This window comes from Macaca thibetana, chromosome 12 (genome assembly GCF_024542745.1).
Source record: "Macaca thibetana thibetana isolate TM-01 chromosome 12, ASM2454274v1, whole genome shotgun sequence".
Classification (NCBI taxonomy): domain Eukaryota; kingdom Metazoa; phylum Chordata; class Mammalia; order Primates; family Cercopithecidae; genus Macaca; species Macaca thibetana.
Window position 1 is genome coordinate 80,154,922 of NC_065589.1, and position 25,333 is coordinate 80,180,254.

At 35.0% G+C, this 25,333-nt stretch overlaps 1 protein-coding gene and 1 long non-coding RNA gene across 6 annotated transcripts in view; one reads left to right on the forward strand and one right to left on the reverse strand.

Moving 5' to 3' along the window:
• Positions 1-1,054, reverse strand: part of LOC126932957 (uncharacterized) — a 46,082-nt gene extending 45,028 nt beyond the window's left edge. The window contains exons 1-2 of the long non-coding RNA XR_007718388.1: positions 982-1,054; positions 33-126 (exon numbers count right to left, since the gene is read on the reverse strand). This is a non-coding gene — a long non-coding RNA (uncharacterized LOC126932957). The remainder of the gene's footprint in view (positions 1-32; positions 127-981) is intronic.
• KCNH7 (potassium voltage-gated channel subfamily H member 7) overlaps positions 1,008-25,333 on the forward strand; it is a 475,718-nt gene continuing 451,392 nt past the window's right edge. For 4 of the 5 annotated variants that reach the window (XM_050752293.1, XM_050752296.1, XM_050752294.1 and 1 more), the window contains exons 1-2: positions 1,047-1,287; positions 2,967-3,197. In XM_050752293.1, coding sequence (XP_050608250.1) covers positions 1,212-1,287; positions 2,967-3,197 — 307 coding nt within the window. In that variant the 5' untranslated portion in view covers positions 1,047-1,211. Of the gene's footprint in view, positions 1,288-2,966; positions 3,198-25,333 lie in introns of all 5 variants that reach the window. The other variant, XM_050752295.1, reaches the window with a different exon arrangement.

Consider the following 25,333-nt stretch of genomic DNA (forward strand, 5'->3'; position numbering starts at 1 on the left):
TTTTGTTCCTTCCCCTTGGCGCTCAGCCTCACCTATTTCAAACTCTTTCCTTGTTTTGTACTAGTCGCTGGCAATCTTTGGCCTTCTCGTCTTTGGCCGTCTCATCTTTCTCGCAGCCTACGGCACCTGGAGACCAAATCAACCCCCAATCTTGCAACCCTCCAGGGACTCAGGCAGAAACTGGGCATGCTCAGCGGCACGGGCAGCTTTCAGTCTTTCCGAGGCGCGGCTCAGCGCTGGGCAGGGACCCGCGTGCCAATTCAGTTCGGGCTTCGGCACCCACCTCTGCTGAACCCAGGGATCCGAGCTGCACCCTGAGGCTAATTCTGCACCCTTAGGTGGTTCATTCTCAATCTTCAACCTGCTGAGCGCCAACAGAGCCTACAAATATTCCTCATTAAGAAACTGTTTTCCCACCTGTGTTTTCCTTGCAGCTAAGGGTGCTTTAGCTACTGCGGCGTGAGGAGCTCAGGGACGGAGCTCTGTGGCTGGTGGCCGTAGAGATCACCTTCCCAGAGTAGCTGTTTGTCACGGAGTTTTAGAGATTTCTTGGCTGGCTTCCGCTAAAGCACGCTTGAGTAATCCGAGCTGTGGCGGCGCCCAAGCTACCAGGATAAAGGGAGCGTGTGTGTGTGTGTGTGTGTGTGTGTGTGTGTGTGTGTGTGTGTTAGGGGGAGAGGGCGGGGATAGAAACGTCAACCCCCCCGACCCCCAGCCTCCTTTTCTCTCTCTCCTTCCTGCAAAAGCAGCACAAGTCTTCCAACCCCCCTCAGCCATTCCTCACTGCTCTGGGCAATCGCCAGGTTAAGCCCATTTGCACTGGGAAATTGGCGCTGTTTGGGAGAAGAGAAACAGATCGATTGCCCTTGTGACTCCCCGCCCCCTTCCCACCCCACCCCCACCGCTCCCTCCCTCCTTCCCTCCCCCGCCACCTCCCCTCACCCCGCCTCCTTCCCGTTCCCCACCCCCAAACCCTCTCACCCGCGGCAGTCCGGTGCGAGGCCCCTCCGGAAGGTGAGGGGAATGGATTGGACTCCGGTGGGGAAAGCGGGTGTCTAGAAGTGGTGCTAATGGGAAGAGAATTCTGGTTTGAAAAGAGGATGCTCTGCCACAAAGAGCGGCTCGCGCGCTGGCCTGGGCTCTAGCCGAGGAGAGATCCCGGGAGAACTCCAGAGCTCCGGGGGAGCGCTCCTCGGAAGACTGGGGCCAACATGCCTGTGCGCAGGGGGCATGTGGCACCACAAAATACATTTCTGGGGACCATCATTCGGAAATTTGAAGGGCAAAGTAAGTTCATTTGTTCTCTTCTCTCGCCCTCGCTTTCTGCCTTGATAGTGCACTTGGCGTCCACCGCTTCCAAGCTGGGGAGACCGGCAACTCCAGGCTCTGTCAAGTTAAGAGGCTATGAAACCGAGCCAGGAGGTTCGAGCGGCAGCGGGAGTGTTATTCTTCTGATATTAATTTTGATTTACATTTTAGATTACGGTCTCCATTATAGGAGGCAATTTGATCCTCCTCTACCACTGCTGCATTATCTGCCTTGCTACTTAATGTCCTACTATTCTACTATCTTAAAGGGAACGTGCTAGGATAACATGGGTTTATATTTTGAGGTTGTTTTACTGTAGACTTTTTGAAAGTCGGAAGCAGAGCAGACCACACTATTGGAACAAGAGAATGTAAATGGTAGTAGCGATGTAAATGGCTATGCAAACTATATTTTACCTTGGTTAAACTGCAAGGCAGTGGTATGACACGGATGCTTGCTTGCTATTAGTTTATAGAAGCTAAATGTTGTATTGAATCAATGCAAATATATCCTAAGCAGGATAATTTGGAAAAGCAGTATCTAATCTCTGCTGGTTTCCGATGCAAATGGCTCATTATTCAAAATAATATTTCTATTCTTTTATTATCTCCTTAACATTTCCATCTAGAAATTTAAAAATTGAAGTGTAATAAGTAAATCCCACAAAGACTGAATGAACAGAAATTTAGTGTTCTCATGTGGACTAAATATAGGGAATACATTTTTGCTATATAAGTATATTAATTTAAAATCCTATATTTGTTAACTTATCTTCAACCTTTTCTTAAAACTATATTAATACATTTGTATGCCATATATTTTGCGGTTATTTCAACACTGCATTTAGTGACGTGAGGATCTGGTACCTTGCGTACAAAATAAACTTGTATATCCTGCTTCACAACGTATTTGGAAATAGTAAATACAATCTGTGATATAAATTAATAAGCTCTTTGTATTAAAAATTCCTGCTACTACACAAAACATCAAGGATCTCCCAAAGTAAAAGTAAAAAGTGTCATCATGATATTCACTGAGTGTGTGTAAATATTTTTCTTTTGGAAAATATATATTATGAAAAGTTGAACCTTTGCCTTGTTGAATTGCTATTAAATATGAAGTAGTTTCATTACTAAAGCTAGTTGCCTTTGTTTTTAACATGATGTATGTAACATGCCTAAGAGAGATAGAGAGAAACCAAAGAATAATAACTACTTTGAGAAAGTTGTATTCAAAGGGCCAAAGTTGAAATGACAAATCTTACAACTACAGAATGTTTCACTGTTTGACTTTGAAAATATTTACATTACAATTAAATGACATTCTGAAAATATCAATGGGCAGCTGCTTGTCTGAGGGCCCACTAGGATCCCCAGCAGTTGCAGGGCTTGAGAGCTAGACTATTTGGGAAATTCTATTCTTGCAATTTGAAGAGTGGTTTCTTAATACTTTCTGTTAAAATTACTTAGGATCATTAATCCCACATTTAAAGTTTGTGGGGTTTCTTGTGTTTTCTTTTTTCATAAAGTATAGAGAAATTAATAATTTGGGGAAGCACCTGCATTTCAGAGCTCTTATTATGCAACAAATTGCTTCAGTGTTACGGAGAATATTGTGGAAGCTTTTTCAATGATGCCATACTATCTTCTTATTACAGATAAAAAATTTATCATTGCAAATGCCAGAGTGCAGAACTGTGCCATCATTTATTGCAACGATGGGTTCTGTGAGATGACTGGCTTCTCCAGGCCAGATGTCATGCAAAAGCCATGCACCTGCGACTTTCTCCATGGACCCGAGACCAAGAGGCATGATATTGCCCAAATTGCCCAGGCATTGCTGGGATCAGAAGAGAGGAAAGTGGAGGTCACCTACTATCACAAAAATGGTAAAATTTATCTATTTAGTATTCCTTCTATTTTATCCCATTGAAAAGAAATTTTGACTGTTAAAAGTTCATATACAAAGAAGCCCAAAATGTTCAGTTGTAGATATATGCTTTCCTTATAGTATTTTGAGATCCAACATGTATGGGTATTCTGATTAGTGATCCGGGAGAAACAATTTTTTCTTTGAATAAGGGTACTGTGATCTCTTCAAAAGTACAGTAATATAATGTCACTCAGGTTAAAAATGCTACAAATCAGTCTTAGATGCTTCTTTCTTTAGGAATTATAGAAAGATCAACAATTTACTGCTGCGTTGGTATGCATTTGGTAGGTGAGAAACACAGATACAGTGTTATTTGTTTGAACTTTAAAATACTCTACAAAGCAAGTTTATGTTGAAAACTATATCAAAAACTAAAACTATTACAGTTATGTCTCTTGGCTCTTTAGCTTTAGTTGATAGGCAACACCTCTTGTTTCTTTTCCTCCTTCTTATACAAGATTAAGGATGATAAATAGGTACTTATACATTGATCCAGTTAACCTGTGTATATTCAAACAATAAAGGCTGTTTATGTATTCAAGATTTGTCCTAAACTAAGAAATGTAGAAAAAAATTATGATACTGTGGAGTTATTAGTATTGATTTTTATAACTACAGCAAAACTGGGATCTTAAACTTAAGGTCATACCTCAACTTCAAGGGCAACACCTCCTTCTGTCAAACTTGCTATGAGAACAATAAGAGTTAGATATAATAGTTCTTTTAAAAAACTACACATGTAATAGATAGGCATGCCTTAAATACACAATATATATTTAAATGAACTCACATATATGAATACCCAGATATGCCCATTTTAAGGTGTATATATATACACACACACACACACACACACACACATATATATATTCCTGAATATCTATATATCTATATCTATAATGATATTTGACAATTTGGGGCTTAAAGGTAAAATTAGTTTTAAAACTTGAATGTTATAGTTAATTTTGTGGATATTTCATCATCATCTATTTCTTTTTATTCCACTAACAGAAATTACTGAGGCAGAGAGGTAGCTGTTCAGATTTTTAGAAAACTCTTCAGATTTTGATAAATATGTAATGTGCCATGGCCTATATCATATAATGACTCATCATTTGGTAAACTAGACAGAAAAAAAGACAGCAGGGAAAAGGTTTCACTCTAACTCTTATTTTCTTATAATTCAATGTACAATGTACAATTCTTAATTATTACATTTTCCTTAACATGAACTTCAGTGGTTACAAAACATTACTAAAAACAAGTTTGTATAACTTTGTAGTAATCTGGAATGAAAGCAATTGTATAGTTATCAAACAGACAGAAATTGTTTTTAAAGTTCTTCCCACGTTTCTCGTACTTTTCAATCAGTAATGTTGGCATACTAGAAATAGCCTAATTGTTCTGTTGTCTTGAAAACATTTATTGGATTGAGCTCTCACTACCCAAATGTAACTCATGTCTTTCGAGTATCTGATGCCAACAATCTGGACTTTTGGAATAATTTGAATGTCTGACATTTTTTCCTATTGAATATTTATTATGATGCCAACACTGTCTATATTATGGTAACTTCAGTGAATGTTGGTCCATCTTTGGTCATTATGTTTTCTAGACCATTTCAGGGTTTTCTCCAACTCCTAGAATTTAAGTATGACATTAATCTGGACAGTCTAAATTGCTCAGATACCAGGTATATCTTTCAGAGTGTTTTCAAGTAGAAGTTATCTATTATAGCACAAGTGGCATGATGATGTTTTGAAAGTTGTGAGATGTGGGTGTGTAAAATGATCTCAAAACACTGTAAAACAGCAATTTAATAAGAATCACAAATATGATTAATTCCTATTAAATTATTGAATTTTCTGTGTTGAACATATTGACAAATACAAATCTTTCTATTTTAATGGTTTTCTTGGTTATATGCATTAAAACTCCCTTGTTTTCAGAAAAGGACTTTTGATTTGGAGGGTTGTTCAGGTATAAAAAAATTAACCTTTGGTAAAACGTTTGATTCTGTTGACTTCCTTTTCAGGTGTAACTCAGTCTTCAAGGATTTGAATATCTTTAGCATTAACTATAAAATCTACCTATTTTGCTTTGATTGATATGGAAAACACGAGATAATGGACCAAGCATTTTCTTTTTATTTAATATTTTAAGAAAAATATTAATTTGAATGACCTTTTTAGATAGTGATGACACAGTTGTAGTCATTTGCTTTGAATGTAATAAACTTGTGTTTTGGCTGCTAGTTCAGATACCTTGAATAGAATCTTCAGTGTGTCTTGGTTTTATATTTATGACAACTACAAAATTAGTTAGAGCTTATGAGATACAAATTCTTGGACAGTCTCATCTCTTAGAGATAAGACTACTGCCAGGTTCTCTACATTTATAAAAGCGGGAAGGGGGAAAATCACCAACATATTTGTTGGTTTGTTTCTCAAAGTTTCCTTAATTCTTTATTATTGATGCCATTGACTTTTGAGTTTCTTGATTTCTTAACTGTATACAGTAAATGCTTCTTTTACTTATTCTTTATTTAGCATTTCACAAGAATATGAAGAGTGATGTAATAAGCCCAACGAACAAATTAACAGAAAGTTTATATATTCTGTTTCCATTTCTTCCATTTGCTCTTACTGGAGGAGTAAAAATACGACCGAGGCATTATTTTGGAAAGCTTGTTCACTAAAGTGGCCCAGAGGCTTTATAAGCAATTTAAACCCGTGATCTATGTAATGAGTTCACATTGATGCGGTTCATGGTGAACTACATGATCATCATTTTGCAACACCATTTCCTACTATGCTTTTGTATGTGATTGTGCTAGGTACAATTAAACTTGCTGTTTATCAGAATATCAATTTTTAAAAACCTAGTTATTTGCAGTAGGAATATTTGACAGCTCTTCCTTTGAGGATTCTATTTTACAGTTTAAGTCATTATTGCATAAATCATCCTTGGCAGCCGTGAAGTATTGCTTGAGGTGATAAAGCTGTAAATCTTTTGACATAAAACTCTAATTATACAAAACTATAATTATGCTATGACTTATATAAGGATGGGCATGTATTTTAATAGCATAATACATTCATTTAAAAACACTTTTCAGCAACAAAGATTAAAAAATAGCAAAGACTTCAGTTATTAACTAGTTCATAGTTTTAGATGATGCGAATGGAAAGGAAACAAAAAAAATAGTTAGGCCCCACAAGTAAGTTTATCCCTCATCTGGTTTGGAGTATGTCATGGAATAGAGCTAGCTAGTTTAAGTGCTAAACCCCTTCAGGCATATTTAGAAATGTGACTTTGACCTTAAATTATCAAGCAACTTTAAGCATTTGAAAAAACGAAGTATATTTCTCCAGGAGAAATAAATGTCTTTACTCAGTAAGACAGTAGGACTTAAAATATATTATTTTTTGAAGTCAGAGCATTCTTGTATTTTTGCCATTATGCTTTCATACACGCTACACTAGCAGTTTTGCTAACAAATCAGAAATATATAGTGCTACTTTTCTTATCTTCACACTGCTTTTAAAGAACTGAAGAAGGATAAGGGACTGAGAGAAGTTCTTGGCTAATCCAGTCACATATCAGTACAAAGTTTCAGAGGTAGAGTTTGATTAACTAAACTCAGAAGAGGTCTTGGTTTGACAACACTGAATTTACTATGTCTGAAAATTATGTGGAAAGACCTTCTAGAAACAGCTCTCTTTTGTGAATCAAAGTGAAGATGTATACTGAGTGCCTCCTCTCTCTCACATAACGTACCAGGCACTATAAGTACAGTAGGAAGAGGTACAAAGGAAGATGCAACCTGATCTCTGCTTGCAGGACATTTGTATTACAGAGTGACTAATGTTCATTTCCATCTTCTAAATCTCAGCTGTTTGTATAAAATTATTTTTAATGGAAAAAGAGTATTTGGACTATGGGGTTGTTAATTGCATAGAGAACCTGCAAAATTTATTATTAATTGCTATTTTCCTTCTATTCCCCACATTTAAAATAAACGTGCTTATGTGTATCTTTTTTCACCATTGTCATGTATACATAATAATGTATTAAAGAAGCAATGAAGTTTAGTTAAAATTTTATTAGTACAAACAGAAATTTCACAAAATTTCATAATAGCTTTATATAAGTTATATGGCATATAAAACATTCAGCTCTCTTAATTCTTGGATTGTGTAGAAGACATACAGATGGTAGTTTTTTAGACAAGAACAAAAATATATTTTGTGTGTGTGTAATTCAAGCAATGAGAAAGATTTTCAGAGCGTATCTTGCCTAGAGTTTGCTTGGGTGTTCATTTTAACTTTCTGTTTATACATTTTTATATTCTATTCAGTAGACTACTGCAACAACAGTAATCCTAAAATTCGTTTTCCCTTATGTGCATAAATTTTATATCATCTCACCGACTTTGTGTATTATCCAGAATTCAGATTTGATCAGGTGTAATTGTTGATAAAATAGGCATTCGCAAGGAATGGTCTTCCCCATAATTTGAAAACTATTTCAGTATCGTACTAAGTGAAACCAAATGCCCTAAAACTGTGGCTGAGCTCTGTTTATCAGTTACTTTTCACCATTCACCAACATCATACCTCTAAGAAATTCTGGTGACAAGAAGCCATGTTGTCAGCCAGCTCAAGGGAGAACTTCTTAGTTATTTTCACACCCAAGGGGCTTGAGAACAGGTCAGTTTAGGACTGAAGGAATAGGATAAGTTTAACAGGAGGAACTCGTTTCTACTGGCTTCCAAAGGTTTTTGGTTTGTTGGTTGGTTCGTTGGTTGGTTGGTTGGTTGTTTTGGTTTTGTTGCTGTTGTTGTTTGGTATAAATAATCTCTGAATCCATTGCTGGCAATCTAGCCTGCCAGGAGAGTGCCCGGTTAGTTGAGCCACAGGGAAGTAACAGTTGGGGTATGAAGTTTTGAGGTGTCATCATTCATCTGTGATCTATACTAGAAATTTTGGTGTCCTTTTCCATTTTTCTCCATCTCTCAGCTCCCTAAACCTAACTGGTCACCAAATCCTTTCAATCTTTACATCAGAACTATCTTTCAATGCTACCTCCACTTTTCCAACCACTTCGAAGTGGTCTAATGAAAGCCTGCTGTCCTTCTGAAGTATTCAAGTTTCTAGTTTCTCTCCTCCGATTCATCCTTTATATGGTGGGAGAGACCTATTCCTGAAACACGAATCACCTATGCTGATGGCTTATTATCGCCAAGAATCACTGAAAGTAAATTTTATATACTAAAAAGTGGATACAACCATCTCATAAAATATATATTCTTATTGTCCCCTTTTTGTGGAAATAACACTGAGGCCCAGAGAGACTGAATAATTTGCCAAATTGCACATAACTCATGCACAGTGGAGTCTGAGCCCTTAACAACTTTGTCTTACTCCTGCTCGGTGTACGTATATCAAACTTGTTTTAAGTCATTAAACCAGGATACTGGCTGGCTTCAGAATTGAATTCACTTGGGACTTCAAGTATGGTGTTGTCTTAGTCTTTTCCTTTTGTGATAACAAAATACCTTAGAGTGGGTAACTTATAAACAATAGAGATGTATTTCTCACAGTTTTGCAGGCTGGGAGAACCAAGATCAAGGCATCAGCAGATTCTGGGACTGGTGAAGGCTGGCTCTTTGCTTTCAAGATGGCAGTTTATTGCTGTGGCCTCACATGGCAGAAGCAGAGGGCTAAAAGGGGTAGTCAGCTCTCTTAAGCCTCTTAAAGGCATTAATCCCATTCAGGAGAGTGGAGCCCATATGACTTAATCATACCCCAAAAGTCTACACTTCTTACTACTCTCATGTTGGGGTTGAAGTTCCAACATAAATTTTTGAAGGAACACATACATCCAAACCATCATAGGTACGTTTAGAAAAATCCAGTTGCATTCCCATCTCTGATAATAACTAGATGAACTCGTTGGAGTTTACCTTCTTCGTGCCTCAATTTTCTTTACTGATAACTATTTGGAGAATATCATCTATGTTGTTAGGCTTATTGAGTGTGTCTCATACAATAAAGAACACAGCATTACTTCTGGCATGGTTTCCATAATGTATTCAATAAATATCAATTAGTTGAATATATTGCCACTTTCGTTTCTCCCACAAATCTTATGATCCAGTCATTCTTCATTGCTCAGAGTTTCTTAAAAAAGTAACATATTTTTCTTCTACTAAGACTCTGTTTAACCTTTAGAAGTTTTTCTTTACCTATAATGAATACTTCAAAGACTTTCTAAATGGATTGCCCTTCCCTCAGCTTCTTACCCTAAAGAAGCCATCATTCTTCTTTCAAAGACAGATCAAAAGACTTCTCTGTGAAGTCCTTCCTGATGTTCCCAATATTTGCACCCTGTCTCCTCATAGCACTTGGTTCTAGACTCCAGGGTAGCCTCTGAAGTGTGCTCCTTGTTATTACATATTATTGTAGTCAATTTAGTCTATTTTTAGCTTATTCAGAGAAAATACCAAGTCTTATTAATTTCTGTGTCCAGGATATATGGAAGGGTAACTAGTACGAAGTGAGTCCACTGTTAGTATTCACTTAAAGAATGAAGAGAAGATGAAAAATGGTACCATACAGTTAGAAAAAAAAAAAAACAGATTCAGTTAATAAGATCTGGGGGAAAGTGTGTTATAGGAAAAGTGTAATGCTTTGATTTTTTAAAATTTTCTTAAGAATACTTCTAAAATATTAAAAACAATTTTTACCTTAATTGTATTAATGGCCATATGTTTTATTTAGTAATCTAAGATATTAAATTATCCTCATACCTGAAACTATATGAATATGAATAGCTAGAAAAATATTTAGTGAACAATTAGAATCTATTCACCATAAATTATTAACCTGTTATCTAAGTGTCAATCACTTGCTACCCCACCAATGACTTACTAGTTTCTCAAACAATCTCTAATAGCCCAAACCAGAGTTTCTTCTGTTCTTTTCTGACTTGATTTCCTTGCTGTGGTTGACACAATTATATAACTAACTGAATATGTTACACACTTTACTGGAATTTTATATCTAGTGCAACTGTTTATCTCTCCATGTTTTCTTGAAAATTCTTAATCAGTAATGAAGCTTGATTTCAGGGTTATACAATAATGGCAATGTAAAATGTAAAATGATAAAGTTAGGTTATTAATAATTAATTATTATAATTGCCAAATGAATATTTTATCTCTCTTTACTGTGCTGTCTGCATTTAGCAATAGCACTGAACTACCGAGAAGCAATAGAGTCAGGTAGCTACAAGGCACTAATTATAGTAGTGAGGAAATACGTCTTATTACTGAAAGATTAAGAAAGTTAATGGTTATGAGAAAACAGAATTCCAGGTTCTCATGGCTGTGACTGGATATTCCATAATCTCTGCCTCATCCTCCTTTAATTTACATTAAATATCTAATTAAGAAAAGCAAAGGGCTCTTTCCATGATAGCTTGAATCATGGCTGAGGCGTCTTCTCTGACTTTTCCCAAGTTAAAGTAGGCTTGCTTGTGTGCAAACTTGTCCTTTTCATGATTCCCACTGTTTTGTAGAATGTCTCACACTACTTTTTACTCAGAAAATGGGTAAAAAACAGCTGTGGCTGGTGCTCAGTGGGCAGGAATTCAAGGGAGGAGTGAGAGAGGACTGTGGGTACATTTCTGCCTTTAGTTGGCTCATTTTGTAAAATGATCTCAAACTAGACTGTACTGGGCGGGATATGTGAGGTTCCCTGAGCCACACGGCTTTTGCTTACCTGTGCTTTCTTTCCAGATGAGTCAGAATACAGTGTAACAGCAAGTGGACTCTCACCATTGTGGGTTTTCTTGTTTCCTTTTTCTGTTTTTATTTTGTTCCTTCCCTTTTTTTTTTTTTTTTTTTTTTTTTAGATCTTTAGGAGTGTTTTTATTTATCATTCTTTCTTAATTTTGATAGGACATTAATTCTTCTGCATTTTTGGAAATATTTGTTTTGAGAAAAATGTAATAACTGCACGAGTTCAAGACAGCTTAAAATGTCTGTTGCCCATCATATAAATTATTGTAGCCTCAAAACACTCTTCTTACTTATATTCAGTGAAGTCTGTATCAATGACTTAAGATGATGGGCATGATGACAAAAATTAAAATACAAATTAGTGTTGGTTTTATAACAAGTAGCAAAGAAAAAGTAATAAAAATCCATTTGTGCTAAAAAAGATCACATATTGTAACACAATCTTAAGGCATTTGCATATACTAATTAAGATTATATCAATTGGACAAAATCATTGTTAGAGCTATGCAAGGTTGCATGGTGTGTGAATACTTTTTAATGAAGTTTCTGTTTACCTCTTTTAGCTAAATCCATTAAAATTTCTTCTTGGTTTGCTAAAAAGTTTATGTACACCATCTGTTTTATTTAATAATAATATTAATCATTTGATCTTTAGCTGTACCTTTATTCAAGGGGCTTACATGCGACAGATGTGCTCTTCAGATTTTAATTTCTGTGTTTGCATGCAATGGACACCAGCCCTCTACTCAGTATAGATCTTCTCCCAAAGGTCTAACATTGAGTTCCAACTCAGTGACTGGTTCTTCATACAAATTGCTTTAAGTGATTTTCATGACAGTTTTGGGAGCAGATATTATCCCATTTTACAGATAAGTTAAACTGAGGTTCAGAGAAGTTAAGTACTAACGATCACAGAGCAATGTGGAAGTGTGGCTTATGATTTACATTTATCTATGCTTGCAAACTCTACCACATTGCCTCCAAATGATACACATCTTAAACCTCAACCTACTCTATTCTGTATTTCCTAGTTCCAGTTCTTAACCATAGATTTTATCGATTATCCAAGGTTTAAATCTGACTAACTTAATTCACATCAAAGAGTGAATAAAGCAAGGCATTTTGCATTTTTAACAGAACTTTATTAATAAAAATGAATCTCTATCAGGCAGAGTGTTAGATTTCAGTAGAATGAGGATAGCTAGTATATGCTTATAATCTACATCATTTTAAACGGTATTCTTTTTTGATCTTACAATGTCTCAGTTTTGGACCATATATTGTATGACTGACTTAGATTTTGGGGGCATTTTTGGTTAAGGTCCCCTCAGTTACTATATGTCTAGTCTTCATCCACGAAATCAGGAAGAAATTTCATAAGAGTATTGTGATTGCGGTGGCTCAAGCCTGTAATCCCAGCACTTTGGGAGGCCGAGACGGGCGGATCACGAGGTCAGGAGATCGAGACCATCCTGGCTAACCCGGTGAAACCCTGTCTCTACTAAAAAAATACAAAAAACTAGCCGGGCGAGGTGGCGGGCGCCTGTAGTCCCAGCTACTCGGGAGGCTGAGGCAGGAGAATGGCATGAACCCGGGAGGCGGAGCTTGCAGTGAGCTGAGATCCGGCCACTGCACTCCAGCCTGGGCGACAGAGCGAGACTCCGTCTCAAAAAAAAAAAAAAAAAAAAAAAAAGCGTATTGTGATTCAGTAGCAGGGCCATACATGGTGTCCTTTTCCCCCTCTCCTTCCCACAAGAAAGTTTTATTTCCTGGCAAGATTACGTGATGTAACAAAATTCACCACTAGTATTTTAAAGGGAACGCATAAATATACTGTGTGGAGAGTGTCTGGTTTATTTAAAATGCCTCCAATTTTCTACATCTTGAGCCAAATGTCAGACTCACTTCTTGTTACACAGCCTACTAACTCGTTTCCCTGAGCTCCTCCTAAAGGCCATCATTCTTAGGACTCCTCCCTTTGACCACTGGGTTTCTTCTTCCTGAGATAGCCTTAATGTCCCCTCCCTGCACCCTTCATCAATTCTCCTCCACTTTTAAGCAAATTCTGTATGGCTTCAATCTCAGCTCATTTCTAAGGTCTCTAAGTCCCTCAGGCAGCCTTCTCCACATTTCTCACATATTTTCCTTTTCTCTATTGGAACACTTATGAAATTATATTGTATTAATTTGTTTCTATTTCTGTCTTTCCCACTCTATGTTGAACATTTTGAGGGGACTCATTAAGGCAGTTATTAAGAAGTAGAAGAAATGGTGGGAGAGCAAAGAACAGACTTACGAGAACCCAGCAATACACCCATTTACAGATGAATATGTGTGAAAGGTGTCAGAGTCTGGAAAGATATCATTCATTCATTCATTCACTATCTTGTGCTGGTCATTTTGCTGCTATGAGAATGGTAAAAATCAATAACTTACATTGTTTGTTAACTGAGAAATTAATTATTAACTTGCTGCCATATGGTTTATATACTATAAAGCAGTTTATTCTAATACTTAATAACCTGTAACTCATTATAAAAATACATAACAAATAACTCTTCTTAGTTAGCCTAGGGAAAAGGTGAATGGTCAGAAGAGTTCAGATAGATCCCTGATGCCAACACAGTTGACTGATTCTGATGGAACATCCACAAATTCAATAAAAGGAAGAATATCTCTACATGTTCTCATAATAATATGTGCACGTGTACAAACCATCCCAGCCCTCCCTGGATCTCCTCAGTTAAATACACAAAATACTTATACAACCTTGTAATTATGCTGATGTATTTTTCTGCTATTTTTCTCCACACATTGGACGCAGCTTCATACTCACACTGGTCTCACAACACATTTCATTCTTTTTTCCAAACCTTGGGTCATGGGTTGAGATTGTAAGGCCTGTATGATATCAGAAGATACTTCATCAGTCACATCCTGATACAGGATTTTGCCACTTCAACAAGGACTTGTATCTCTACTTGCTCTCTGTCTCTGTCAAGGTGATTTAACTTCACTGTTGAAAAATTAGAAAATACAGAGAGAAAATAGAAAAAAAGCCCCATAATCTTAACACTAAGAGATATCCACTCTTACAATGATGGCATGTAGTGCAGCTATAATTTTTCTACACAAATACACACATGTGAGCATTCATGCATGTTTTTAGCAAGACCAGGACAGCACTACATATATCACAGTTTGTGGCTTGTTTTCCTCACCGAGAAATTTCTGCTGAACATGATTATGTTTTTTTTAATGATTACATAAAATTTATACACAGACCATAATTGTTTTAATATCCACAGAATATTACCAATAATTGAGCACTCGACTATTTCTAACTTTTTACTATTGTACAAATGTACCAAAAGTCTGTTCAATCATCTTGACCACCCGTAATTTTTTTCCTTACTAAATACTCCTAGAAGTATAATTACTGCATAACGGTATACCTATCCTAAAACTTTTGATACTCCTTGTCAAACTATAACTCCAAAAAGGAATGTATTTAACTGCACATTTTATGTGTCTAATAAAACTTGGCATTCTTTTTAATTTTTGTTGATCCAGTAGAAAGAGTACCTTATTGTCTGATCACTAAATGTAATCTAGTTCAATTTCTGTTGAAATTTGTTGAATTTTGCAATTCAATTTTTATTGAAAAACACATGTAGAAAATATTTGAGGCAATTTATTTTCCTATTAAAAAACATGCTAAGTATTTTGAAACCTAGGAGCAATGAGGATATCTTGAATAGCCGAGTATCCTCGCTGGATGCCCCCACTTCACACCAGCTTCACTCTTTTAAAAACTGTTCTTCACATTCACATTTTCATTTCAGTAATTTGCTGGCATTTTTCCAAGCCTTAGATTCAGAAACTGATACCAAGTCTTTACTATTTAAATAATTTGCTATTTAAAAGTTCAAACATTCCTTGAACTTTTTCTCCTTTCTATGTGGAATAAGTTGGATTTTAAGTTATTTTCAGTATTCTTATATATTTCAGTATTTCTTATTTATTATCTAAATATACTATGATGAAAAGTATAACTAATGAAAGAGCTTTCCTTCAGTGGTCTTATTTGAATATACGTATATATATATTCAGATTAAAATATACTAAATATATATATATATAGTTTTGCTGAGATGCAAAGTGATGGCCAGGAAAGTTAGCAAAGTCATAATAAATAAACATTCTTCTAGGATATCATGTAACAGAAGTGAAATGCACTTATGAAATGCCACTTATACTGACATGAAATGCTCAAAATTACATATATGTGAGGAAAGATATAAGCAACAGAATTATACACAGTATTAGATAAACTGCTAAATTTATTCCAATATAATAGTATTGAAACAAATGCAGGGAAAGATTATTCTCTTCCTAGGCTGCCTTACTTAACCAAGACATGCAGAGCTCTGGTAATCTGATCTTTCTAGCTGTGAGTCATTGTCAGGTCTTCCCTCCAGGTGTTCTTTATAATGAATGTCACTTAACCAAGGCTCAGTAGGATTTATGGATTCCCAGATTGCTGTTCTCAGAATTTGCCCCCCATTGAAGGACTACACAAAAATGCCATTAATGATGCACAACCTCAACTGTCCTATTAGCTGGCATCTATTCATTCTAAAATTGCAGAACTTGTTTCTTTGCAGGTCATGTTTCCAGAGTAAGCAGAAGGTGTCCTAGTCAAATGTCATACCCAGCAACATTCTTTATTTTAAATATATTCACTGTGTATAGTGTGAGTTACACAACATTTTGTCTTAATTACTGGCTCCCTCAGTAATTTCAATGATGAATTTTCCTCTGAAGAATACTTCATCTCAAAGAGTTAATACTTTTTGTTATTAATCTAAACTTTTTGAAAATATGAAGAATCCTGATTACAGCTTTACATCTTTACCAAGTAAGATTTTATAATATCATTCTTGATTTTTCTTCAATATTAGGAAAAAATATAGAAAATAAAATATAGAAAATAAATACTATATTTTTCTACCATATAGAAAATAAAACTAAATGTTGGCAGAGCTAATGCTCTGCTACAGAAATGAAAATTAATTTTGAGTGTAAAAGAATAGAGAAAAGTATTTTCATAGGTACTTCTTATGTGGCAATTAAAAAATAACTGGTAACATTTAAATTTTCTTTTCCAGAAGATAATTAGAGATTTTAGACTATTGGCATTTAAAAATCTATAAATTTAAAACATAAAACATAAAGAATGAAGATGAAGCCTGCTCTTTTAACCACTATAGTTGCATGGTGAAATTCTTGGAAAAGACAAAAGGAATCTCAGGCATTGAATTTTCATTCCAGCAAAAGTTATGTGTGCTAACTTCTGTTAAAGATTCCAAAAATCATGGACTAAAGAAGACCAGAGACCTTTTCTAAAAAAATAAAGACTTTATTATACTATGAAGTGTAATAAAGACTATGTTATAATATAACTAGACAGAGCTTTCTTGCCACTAACCTTGTTGTTCTAGAAATGGAATAATCAACCCCACTCCCATTACCACACCAACTTTAACTATAACTCAAGGCAGAAATCAGATCTTGGAATTTTTTTATTTTTGTTGATTTTAGTTTCTTTAGTTACATTCATGCACACTAGTATCTTGCTAATTATTTCAAGGATTGGGCTAAATTATTCTGTGGAAACATGAAATTCTATAATTGGAAATAAATAATAGAGTGTGGTTTGAACATTTTAAATAATATTACTAATAAGTATCATTGAGCACTTACAATGTGACTATACTCTTCTAAAATCTTTTTTTCAATTTTTAGCATATCCTAAGACATATTTTATTGTTCTTATTTTACAAATTGAAAAGATGAAGTTCAGTAACTTCCTCAGCACTGCACAAGTAGTACATAGCAGCTACTATCTGAGTGCAGACTGTCTTCTTTTAGAGCCTGTGTGCTCAGCACTCTACTGTACCACCTCACCCATCTCCTGTTCAGGTAGATACAATGACACACTCAGTACACACATATGTGGAATCACGTCTCCCCTTTATGCAAAGTGTGAAATGTTTCTGGATTTTAGGCATTTAAATGTTTTAATTTTGGAGGCTTGTAATCTTCTTTCCTTAAATGCAATTAAACATCTGCCTCCAGCTGTACAAGAGTGTGGGCTTGTGCTTTGACACCTCAATCCTATTCTCCTTTAGAAGCAACAGGCATTATAATCCCTGTGTTTTCCACGCACCATAAGGTTTAAAAACCATTGCTGTGCAGCACAGCAACATGGCACAAGTATACATATGTAACAAACCTGCACGTTATGCTCATGTACCCTAGAACTTAAAGTATAATAATAATAAAAATAAAAAAATAAAAAAAAAACCATTGCTATTTGATGATCTGATTACATACAGCTTCTGGAGGTTTTAGAAATAACTTCAATTCACCTCTGTTTCCCACAATTCCTTGCACAGAGTAGCTGCTCAATAAATAGTATCTTTAAATAATTGAATGAATTAAAACATTAGACACATTCTCTTAACTAAGCTTCCATTTGATCTATTAGTTACTTCTTTGATAAAGTGAAAGTAGTTCCTTACCTGTTTGAAAGGCATGATAAGGAGGGAGCATAGTCTACTGTTTCAAATTGTGAACACTGGAGTCATGTTGCCTAGGTCCAAATCTGGAACACACACATTGTGTGATATGTTTCCTTTCTGCCCTGTCCTCACTTTCTTCATCAGTGGAATGGGAAATACGATTATAATAGAACTTGTCTTATACAGCTTTGTGAGGACTAACTGTGTTTACATTTGTAAAAGCACTTAAAACAGCTCCAGGTATGCAGTAAATGCAATAGAAGTGCTAAATAAAATAATTTAAAAATGTGATAATGAATTGAGTTTAAAATACATATTAAGTTGATATGCCTATTGAGTGTCGTGCTCAAAATGAAATTTGCACCCACATCTGTGACTGAGTAAAATAATGTAAAACAAATTTTGACATCATAGGTCAAAGAAGAAATTAGCAGCAGCTTTTGGAAAATTTAAAATGTGAAATTTCAGGGGCTTTATTGTGGAGATTATGGCCTCAATCAAATTCTGGACAATTTAATTTGTTTTTAATTTTGAACACTGAAACTCACTTTAGGTGTGGCTATATTGAAAATATCAGCAGTTGGGACAACTTGGACTCACAGTTTCTCTGTGTACAGCGGTCTTTCCACTATATTACAACAATTTTAGTAATGGTATTCCAGAAACCACTGTGTCTGAAAGCAAAATTTCCTCAATTCACACAGTGAGGTGTACACTCAGACCAACCCTCCACTCCCCAGGATTTGCTGAGAACCAAGATAAATTTTATTGAAAGTAAAGATGTAAAAATAATCATAAACCTATCCTTCGAAAAAAATATGTAGATGTAAATGTCCAAATATAAGCACCACAGTTAAGGTGATCATATGATTTATTATCCAAAGAAGATTCTTTTTAAAGTGAAAGAGGAAAGTTTTTACAAATTGTACCAAGAGGCTAGGAAAAATCCAGGACTGTTCCAGGCAAATTGGATGTGTAGACACCGAATACAAACTATATCTGACATGTTTCAAAATGTATGCCATTCTATAGTACAGAGTTTTCATGAACATTTTTTGGCTTTCCAAACCAGTGAGTTTAAAAATGTAGCCACTCATTCTTGTGATGCCTAAAATGTTTACTGTGTAGACAAAGACATTATCTTGCAATCTGGAGAAATGAGTCAGAATTCCTCTAAAGAATAAATGGTACCTTCTGACCTCTTTCAAATAAGACTGTCAACCAATCCCTCTGTAAATTCCATGTTGAAGGTTCTTAGTAAAGAGAATTAACCTTAACCATTTTGTGAACCATAGTAAGTCCTGAGCACAGCAATGGACTAAAGGTAAAAAGATTGAGTTCATTGTTGAATGGCAACAGTCCCTTACAGGATATCTTTGACTTTGTAAAGGATGTTTATCTTGGAATCTGTTAAAGTGTGGGTGTGGATAGGGTATGTGTAGAGCCATTTTTTTCTTTCTGGGCTCTCCATTAGGCCTTAGTCATATGTGTTAGTCTATTTGTAATCCAGTGATAAAATTAGCCTTGTATTGCGTGTAACCTTTGTTGTCTAAAAGATGTTTATTAAGTAGGAGGGACACCCCTGAAAAAGCTGGGGCTGCTAGCATTAAAGCAGCAAGTTTTAACATTCTAATAAAAACAATAAAGAATAATGAATTAATTCAGATTTGTAATACAAGGTAAATTCATTAGTTCTATTGAGTTTAAGTAGAAAATGATGTCTTCAAATTTCAAGAGAAAAGTGCAAATATCAAAAAATCAAAATTAAGGAATAAGAAATTATTTCTCAGACGAAAGTTAAAGGAAAGTGATATAGCTGGTATACTCATATTTGTATTTTTGCAGATCTAATACAAACATAAGGGAAATTATCTTTGTGAAAATTGAGTTTGTAAACCAATTTAGCTTTTGTAGAGTTACAATCCAAGAGAAAGAAATAAAGAAAGAAAGAAAGAAAGAAAGAAAGAAAGAGAGAGAGAGAAAGAGAGAGAGAGAGAAAGAAAGAAAGAAAGAGAGAGAGAGAAAGAAAGAAAACACGAGTTAGCCACTATAAATCTTCTGCCTTCCCTTCCCTTGCAGATTCAACTAACTTTTTCTTTTAAATTACCCCTGAATGTTGAGGTCATTGTATGTGATGAAATAGTACCAGGAAGATGCAGACAAAGTCAATGGAGGTATAAGGAATTATACCTTCCACACCTAATTGCCTATTTTCCTGTTGACTTATGGTGTTCCTTTCACTTTGTATTTATTCAGTAAAAGTTTATGGAATAGGCTGGGCGCGGTGGCTCATGCCTGTAATCCCAGCACTTTGGGAGGCCGAGGCGGGCGGATCACGAGGTCAGGCGATGGAGACCATCCTGGCTAACACGGTGAAACCCTGCCTCTACTAAAAATACGGAAAAAAAAAAAAGAAAAAGAAAATTAGCCGGGCGCGGTGGTGGGTACCTGTAATCCCAGCTACTCCAGAGGCTGAGGCAGGAGAATGGCATGAACCCGGGAGGCGGAGCTTGCAGTGAGCCGAGATAGCGCCACTGCAGCTTGTGGAATAAAGAAATACCGGAACACACACGTTGCAGAATTTATGTAATGTGTGGGGATGGAAATTGTATTATTGTGGGTGCTTACATTTGCAGCTAAAAAATGTTGTAATTTTTCCTTTCGATAAACTAAGATGATACATAAACCAAACCAAAACAAACAAAATCCCCAAAACAGCAAATAGACTTTCACTCGGCACTATTTTCAGTTTAGCCTTTGTCAATATTATTAGAAAAGAATAGCACACGATACTCTTAGTTTAGGAGCCATTTATTCTTGTTCACTACTCTGCCTTTTCCCCCAACTCTTTATTCCAGGGAAAAATTGTCCTGCCTCCAAACTAAGCATAACAAGCCAAGGAGTGTAGAAATCCTTAGCAACTCAAAAGAAAATCTACAGTCTTTCAAGTGGCAACCAGATTAGCATGGTTCCTCCTAAATTACAGGAAGGAATGATCCATATACCTAACTTTACTACTATCATTTTAATTAAAATTTCTATTTCAAAAAATACTCTGACCTACAGAAGAGTTGCAAACGTATTACAATAAGCCCTCCTATAACCTTCCAGTAGATTCAGCTATAGTTTACAAGTTGCCTCATTTGCTTTAAGGTTCTGAACATTTTGTCTGTGTCATCTATGTATATACATATTGCTGTTTTGTATCTACTTATTTATTTTGCTGGCCCATTTGAATTTATTTGCACAGATACAGACCTTTCATTTTTAAATGCTTCAATATTTTATCTCCTAATAATAAGGAAATTCTTTAATATAACCACAACTTAATTATTAAGGCAATGTTACACTGATACAATACTATTATCTAATAGACTCTATAAATTTTTCCAATTTCCTCATATTGTCCTTTAGATCATTTGTTTTAACAGTTAAGGATTAAAGCAGTATCATACTGTTGTTTGTTGTCATGTCTCTTTAGTCTCCTTTAATCTGGATTACTTACGCAGCTCTTCTTGTCTTTCATGACATTGATATTCTTTAAGGGTACAGGTTCACTGTTTTGTAGAATGTTCAATTTGGATTTGTTTGATGAATCCTCTTGATGTGATTTAAGTTGTAGGTTTTTGTAAGGTTTAATAAATAAGTGATGTGTCCTACTTTGAGCATCACTAGAAGTACTTGATGCTGGTTTCTCCCGTAATTGGTGGGGTTAACTTTGGTCACTTGTCATGCCATGTTTTACATGTTGTGACAAAAACTTGAAAAATGAAATTTAACAATACTCTGTAAATAGCACCAATAGAATAAGTTTGACAAAACTGTGCAAGAACTTACATCATAAAATAATCATAAACATGGCTAAGAGAAGCTAAAGAGCAAATAAGTTAAAGGAGAAATAGTCCGTATTCATGAATTGGAACTTGAAATACTGAAAAGATGTCCAGTCTTTCCAAACTGATCTGCAATCCTTACCAAAATTATAGCAGATTAAAGGTGATTCAAAAATTTGTATAAAAATGGAATCTAGAATAACCCGAAGAAACATGGAAAAGAACACAATTTGAAGACTCAAAGCACCTCATTTTAAGAATTACTGTAAAGCCATAGTCATGATAACAGTTTGGTATCAGCATAATATAAATAAATAATAATCAATGGGACAGGATATGTCCAAAACTAGATCCACACATATATGATTTAATTTTTGACAAAGCACCAAAGTAAGTCTTTTCAACAAATGAGCTAGATTAACTGGAAAATATATGAGAATAAATAAATATTGACCCCTTAATTATACTGTGCACAAAAATTAATTTGATTTAGATTACATACCTAAATATAAAAGCTAAAATTATAAATGTTCAAGATATAAACAAAAACATCTTTGTAACTGTTAGCCAGTAAATATTTGAAAGAAAGAATACAAAAGGCACTAACCATAAGAATAAAGAATAATGAACATGACATCATCAAAATTAAAAACTGATGCACTTCAAAGCATTCTGTTAAGAAAATAAAAACTGTATATATATATATATATATATATATATATATATATATAAAACAGTTTCCATTAAGAAAATAAAAACTGATACAGACTGACAGATAATATTTAATACATTTATTTGACAAAGAAATTGTTTTCTACAGGTATATGCTTATATATCAAATATGACCATATCTCTCTATATATACATATATGTGTGTGTCTACGATCAGTAATGAAAAGACAACCCAAATAAAAACAGGTGTAAGAGGCTTATGTAGATACTCCACCAAGGAAAGATACACAATGGGCAATAAGCACATGAAAATGGAAGTGTAATTTAAAATTTAGATGCTATTAACACCCACTAGAATAGGTAAAATTAAAAAGACTGAGAACACCAAATGTCGGTGAAGATGTGGAGCAACTGAGACTCATGTATTGCCAGTGAGATTAAAAAATGACATAAACATTTGAAACACTGTTTACTGTTTCATTATAAAGGTAAATATACATCTATATGATCCAGCGATTTCTCTTCTAGGTCTGTATCTAAGAAAAATGAAAATATATGTCCATGAATGATTTATATGAAATATTTATAGTGGTTTTCATTTGTAATAGCCTAAATCTGGAAACAATCTAAAAGTCTGTCATCGGCATGTTAATAGATAAATTAAGTTGTGGTATAGCCAGACAATGGTACACCAATCAATAATAAACAAAAATAAACTATTGATATAAAAAATGCATGATTTCCAAAAACATGTTGAGCAAAAAATGACAGAAGCAAAAGAATGTGCATTGCATATCTCTAATTACATAAAGCTCAAGATTAGGCAAAACTAAACTATGGTTATATACATCAAAAAAGTAGTTGTCTCTAGGACAGGGGGTTAAGGATTGACTAGAAGAGAACACACAATAATTTTGGGGAGTGAAGGCATATTCTACATCTTCATTGGGTATTGATTACTTGAGTCTATGCATTGGTTTAAATCCAACACATTGTATAAATTTGCATTTCACTGTCTGTAAACTTTTACTCCATAAGGTCACTGTTTACTTTCAGGGCCAGCTTATTTTTTCTATAACCACATCATCATTACCCAGACCTAGTAAGACAGACAAATGTGTATAAAGGAAAATACATTCTTGAAATTCTGGGCTTTTACTTTTATGTATAGGAAAATTGGCTTGTATTTAATAGTCTATTAGTTGAATTTTCATTATAGCAGTCTACAATGCATTTTTGTATTTTTTAAAAAATTTTCAACCTTGAAAGATACTAGAAATATCCTGATATATTAGCCAGGATTTATTTTCATGATTTAGGAAATCAGGGCTACTCATACTGATCAGCCATTGGTTTAGTTTATTTTTCCCTGTTTTCCTTTCAGATTTTAGCAATATCTCAAACAAACAAAATCTATTGTTACACACTGGCATATTTACTGTCCACACTTATTTCTTATAACAGTGGTGAATCATAATTTTTAATCCAGTATTTCACCCACTTAAAACTATATCTAAACTAATTGCATTTAATCCTTTCCTATGTTAGGAAGTGATGTATCAAGTTTTGTTTAGGGGCGTTATTTTTATTCTTAAGTGGCAAATAGATCTTCAATAGTCTCTGAGCCCTTCAGGGTAGGGTACTTTCTATTGATTTCTGTTTGTGCTTTTCCAGATTCTATTATGGGAAAGGGCAGAAATGACCATTTTAATGAAAGTCAATTTTTCTTTGATGCAGATTCAGAGTTCAACTAAAACAAAACACATAATCAGTGAAGAAAGGAAACTGAAATGATAGGAATATAAGGCAGATTTCTTTCTTTCTTTCTTTCTTTCTTTTTTTTTTTTTTTTTTTTTTTTTTTGAGATGGAGTTTCGCTCTTGTTGCCCAGGCTGGAGTGCATGGAGTGCAATGGCGCGATCTCGGCTCACCTCAACCTCTGCCTCCTGGGTTCAAGCGATTCTTCTGCCTCAGCCTCCACAGTAGCTGGGATTATAGGCATGCGCCACCACGACTGGCTAATTTTGTATTTTTAGTAGAGACAGGTTTTTCCATGTTGGTCAGGCTGGTCTTGAACTCCCAACCTCAGGTGATCTGCCCACCTTGGCCTCCCAAAGTGTTGGGATTATAGGTGTGAGCCACCACACCCTGCCGTAAGGCAGATTTCTAAGTAAATTTTTTTAAACTGGAGGATAAGGTTGTGAGGAAATCTAATTATGTAATCCAAAAGATTCGTGTGTGCTACGTATGTGGTCAGATGGGTCTCTTCTTCACCATAATCCTGAAATTTAGATGTCAGAACTTTGTTGGAAGACTGAAAGAAAGCATATTTAAGTGTATGGTTAAATTGGGATTAATATGGCTATGCCCAAGAGATGGTACTGGTTGTATTTATACATATGTTTTAAGAGAAAAGTTGATTTGTGGCTGCTAGAGCTGAGACAAGCATATCTGAGATGCAAAATTAACGTTTTATTGACTTTTGAGACTGACATAAAGTGTCTTCCTCAGTGTCTGTCTGCCCCTTGCTTTCCAGTCTGCATAACCCATCAGGGCTTCCTGAACCATGTTTTATTGTTTCTCACTTTCTTTTACTCTTTGTGTTTAATAGCTTCAAAATCAATTCAAAATCACACCTAAAGTCTACTGCACAAACAATTGCGTTACTTGACAAGATTTTTATAATGACAGAATGTTTACCCATAAGGAGTGCTTGAACTGCGTCCTAATTCTTGTGTTATGTGATAAGTCATTGTAGCTTATCGAACACATATTTATGGTTTTTTTGGAAAAACATGTCTCATTTTTTAATATTACTCTGATTACTTATATCTATTTGTAGTCTTTAAAGCTTCCCTAGTTTCAATAGAAAGCTAAATTTTAATAATTCTTTTCCTCCTATTATAAACTGAACAAGAATGTTTAGAATAAGTTGAGGGGTAAAATATATCTTCTCCTTTAATTATACTGAACGTTAGATTAAGATGTGCGATCTTTAAATTTGAAATATTTGAAGAGGTTACTGATTCTGTGAAAAAATATGACTTTTTGAGTAAAGAGACAAAGTTCATATTTGCTACTGAGTTATTGGGGGAAGCAAAGTAACAGACAAATGCAGAGGCAGAAAAAAAGGAGGAGGAATTCAAATGTAGGAAAACAAAACCCTGAGGTGTAAGGAAAATAAGTACGTGGTC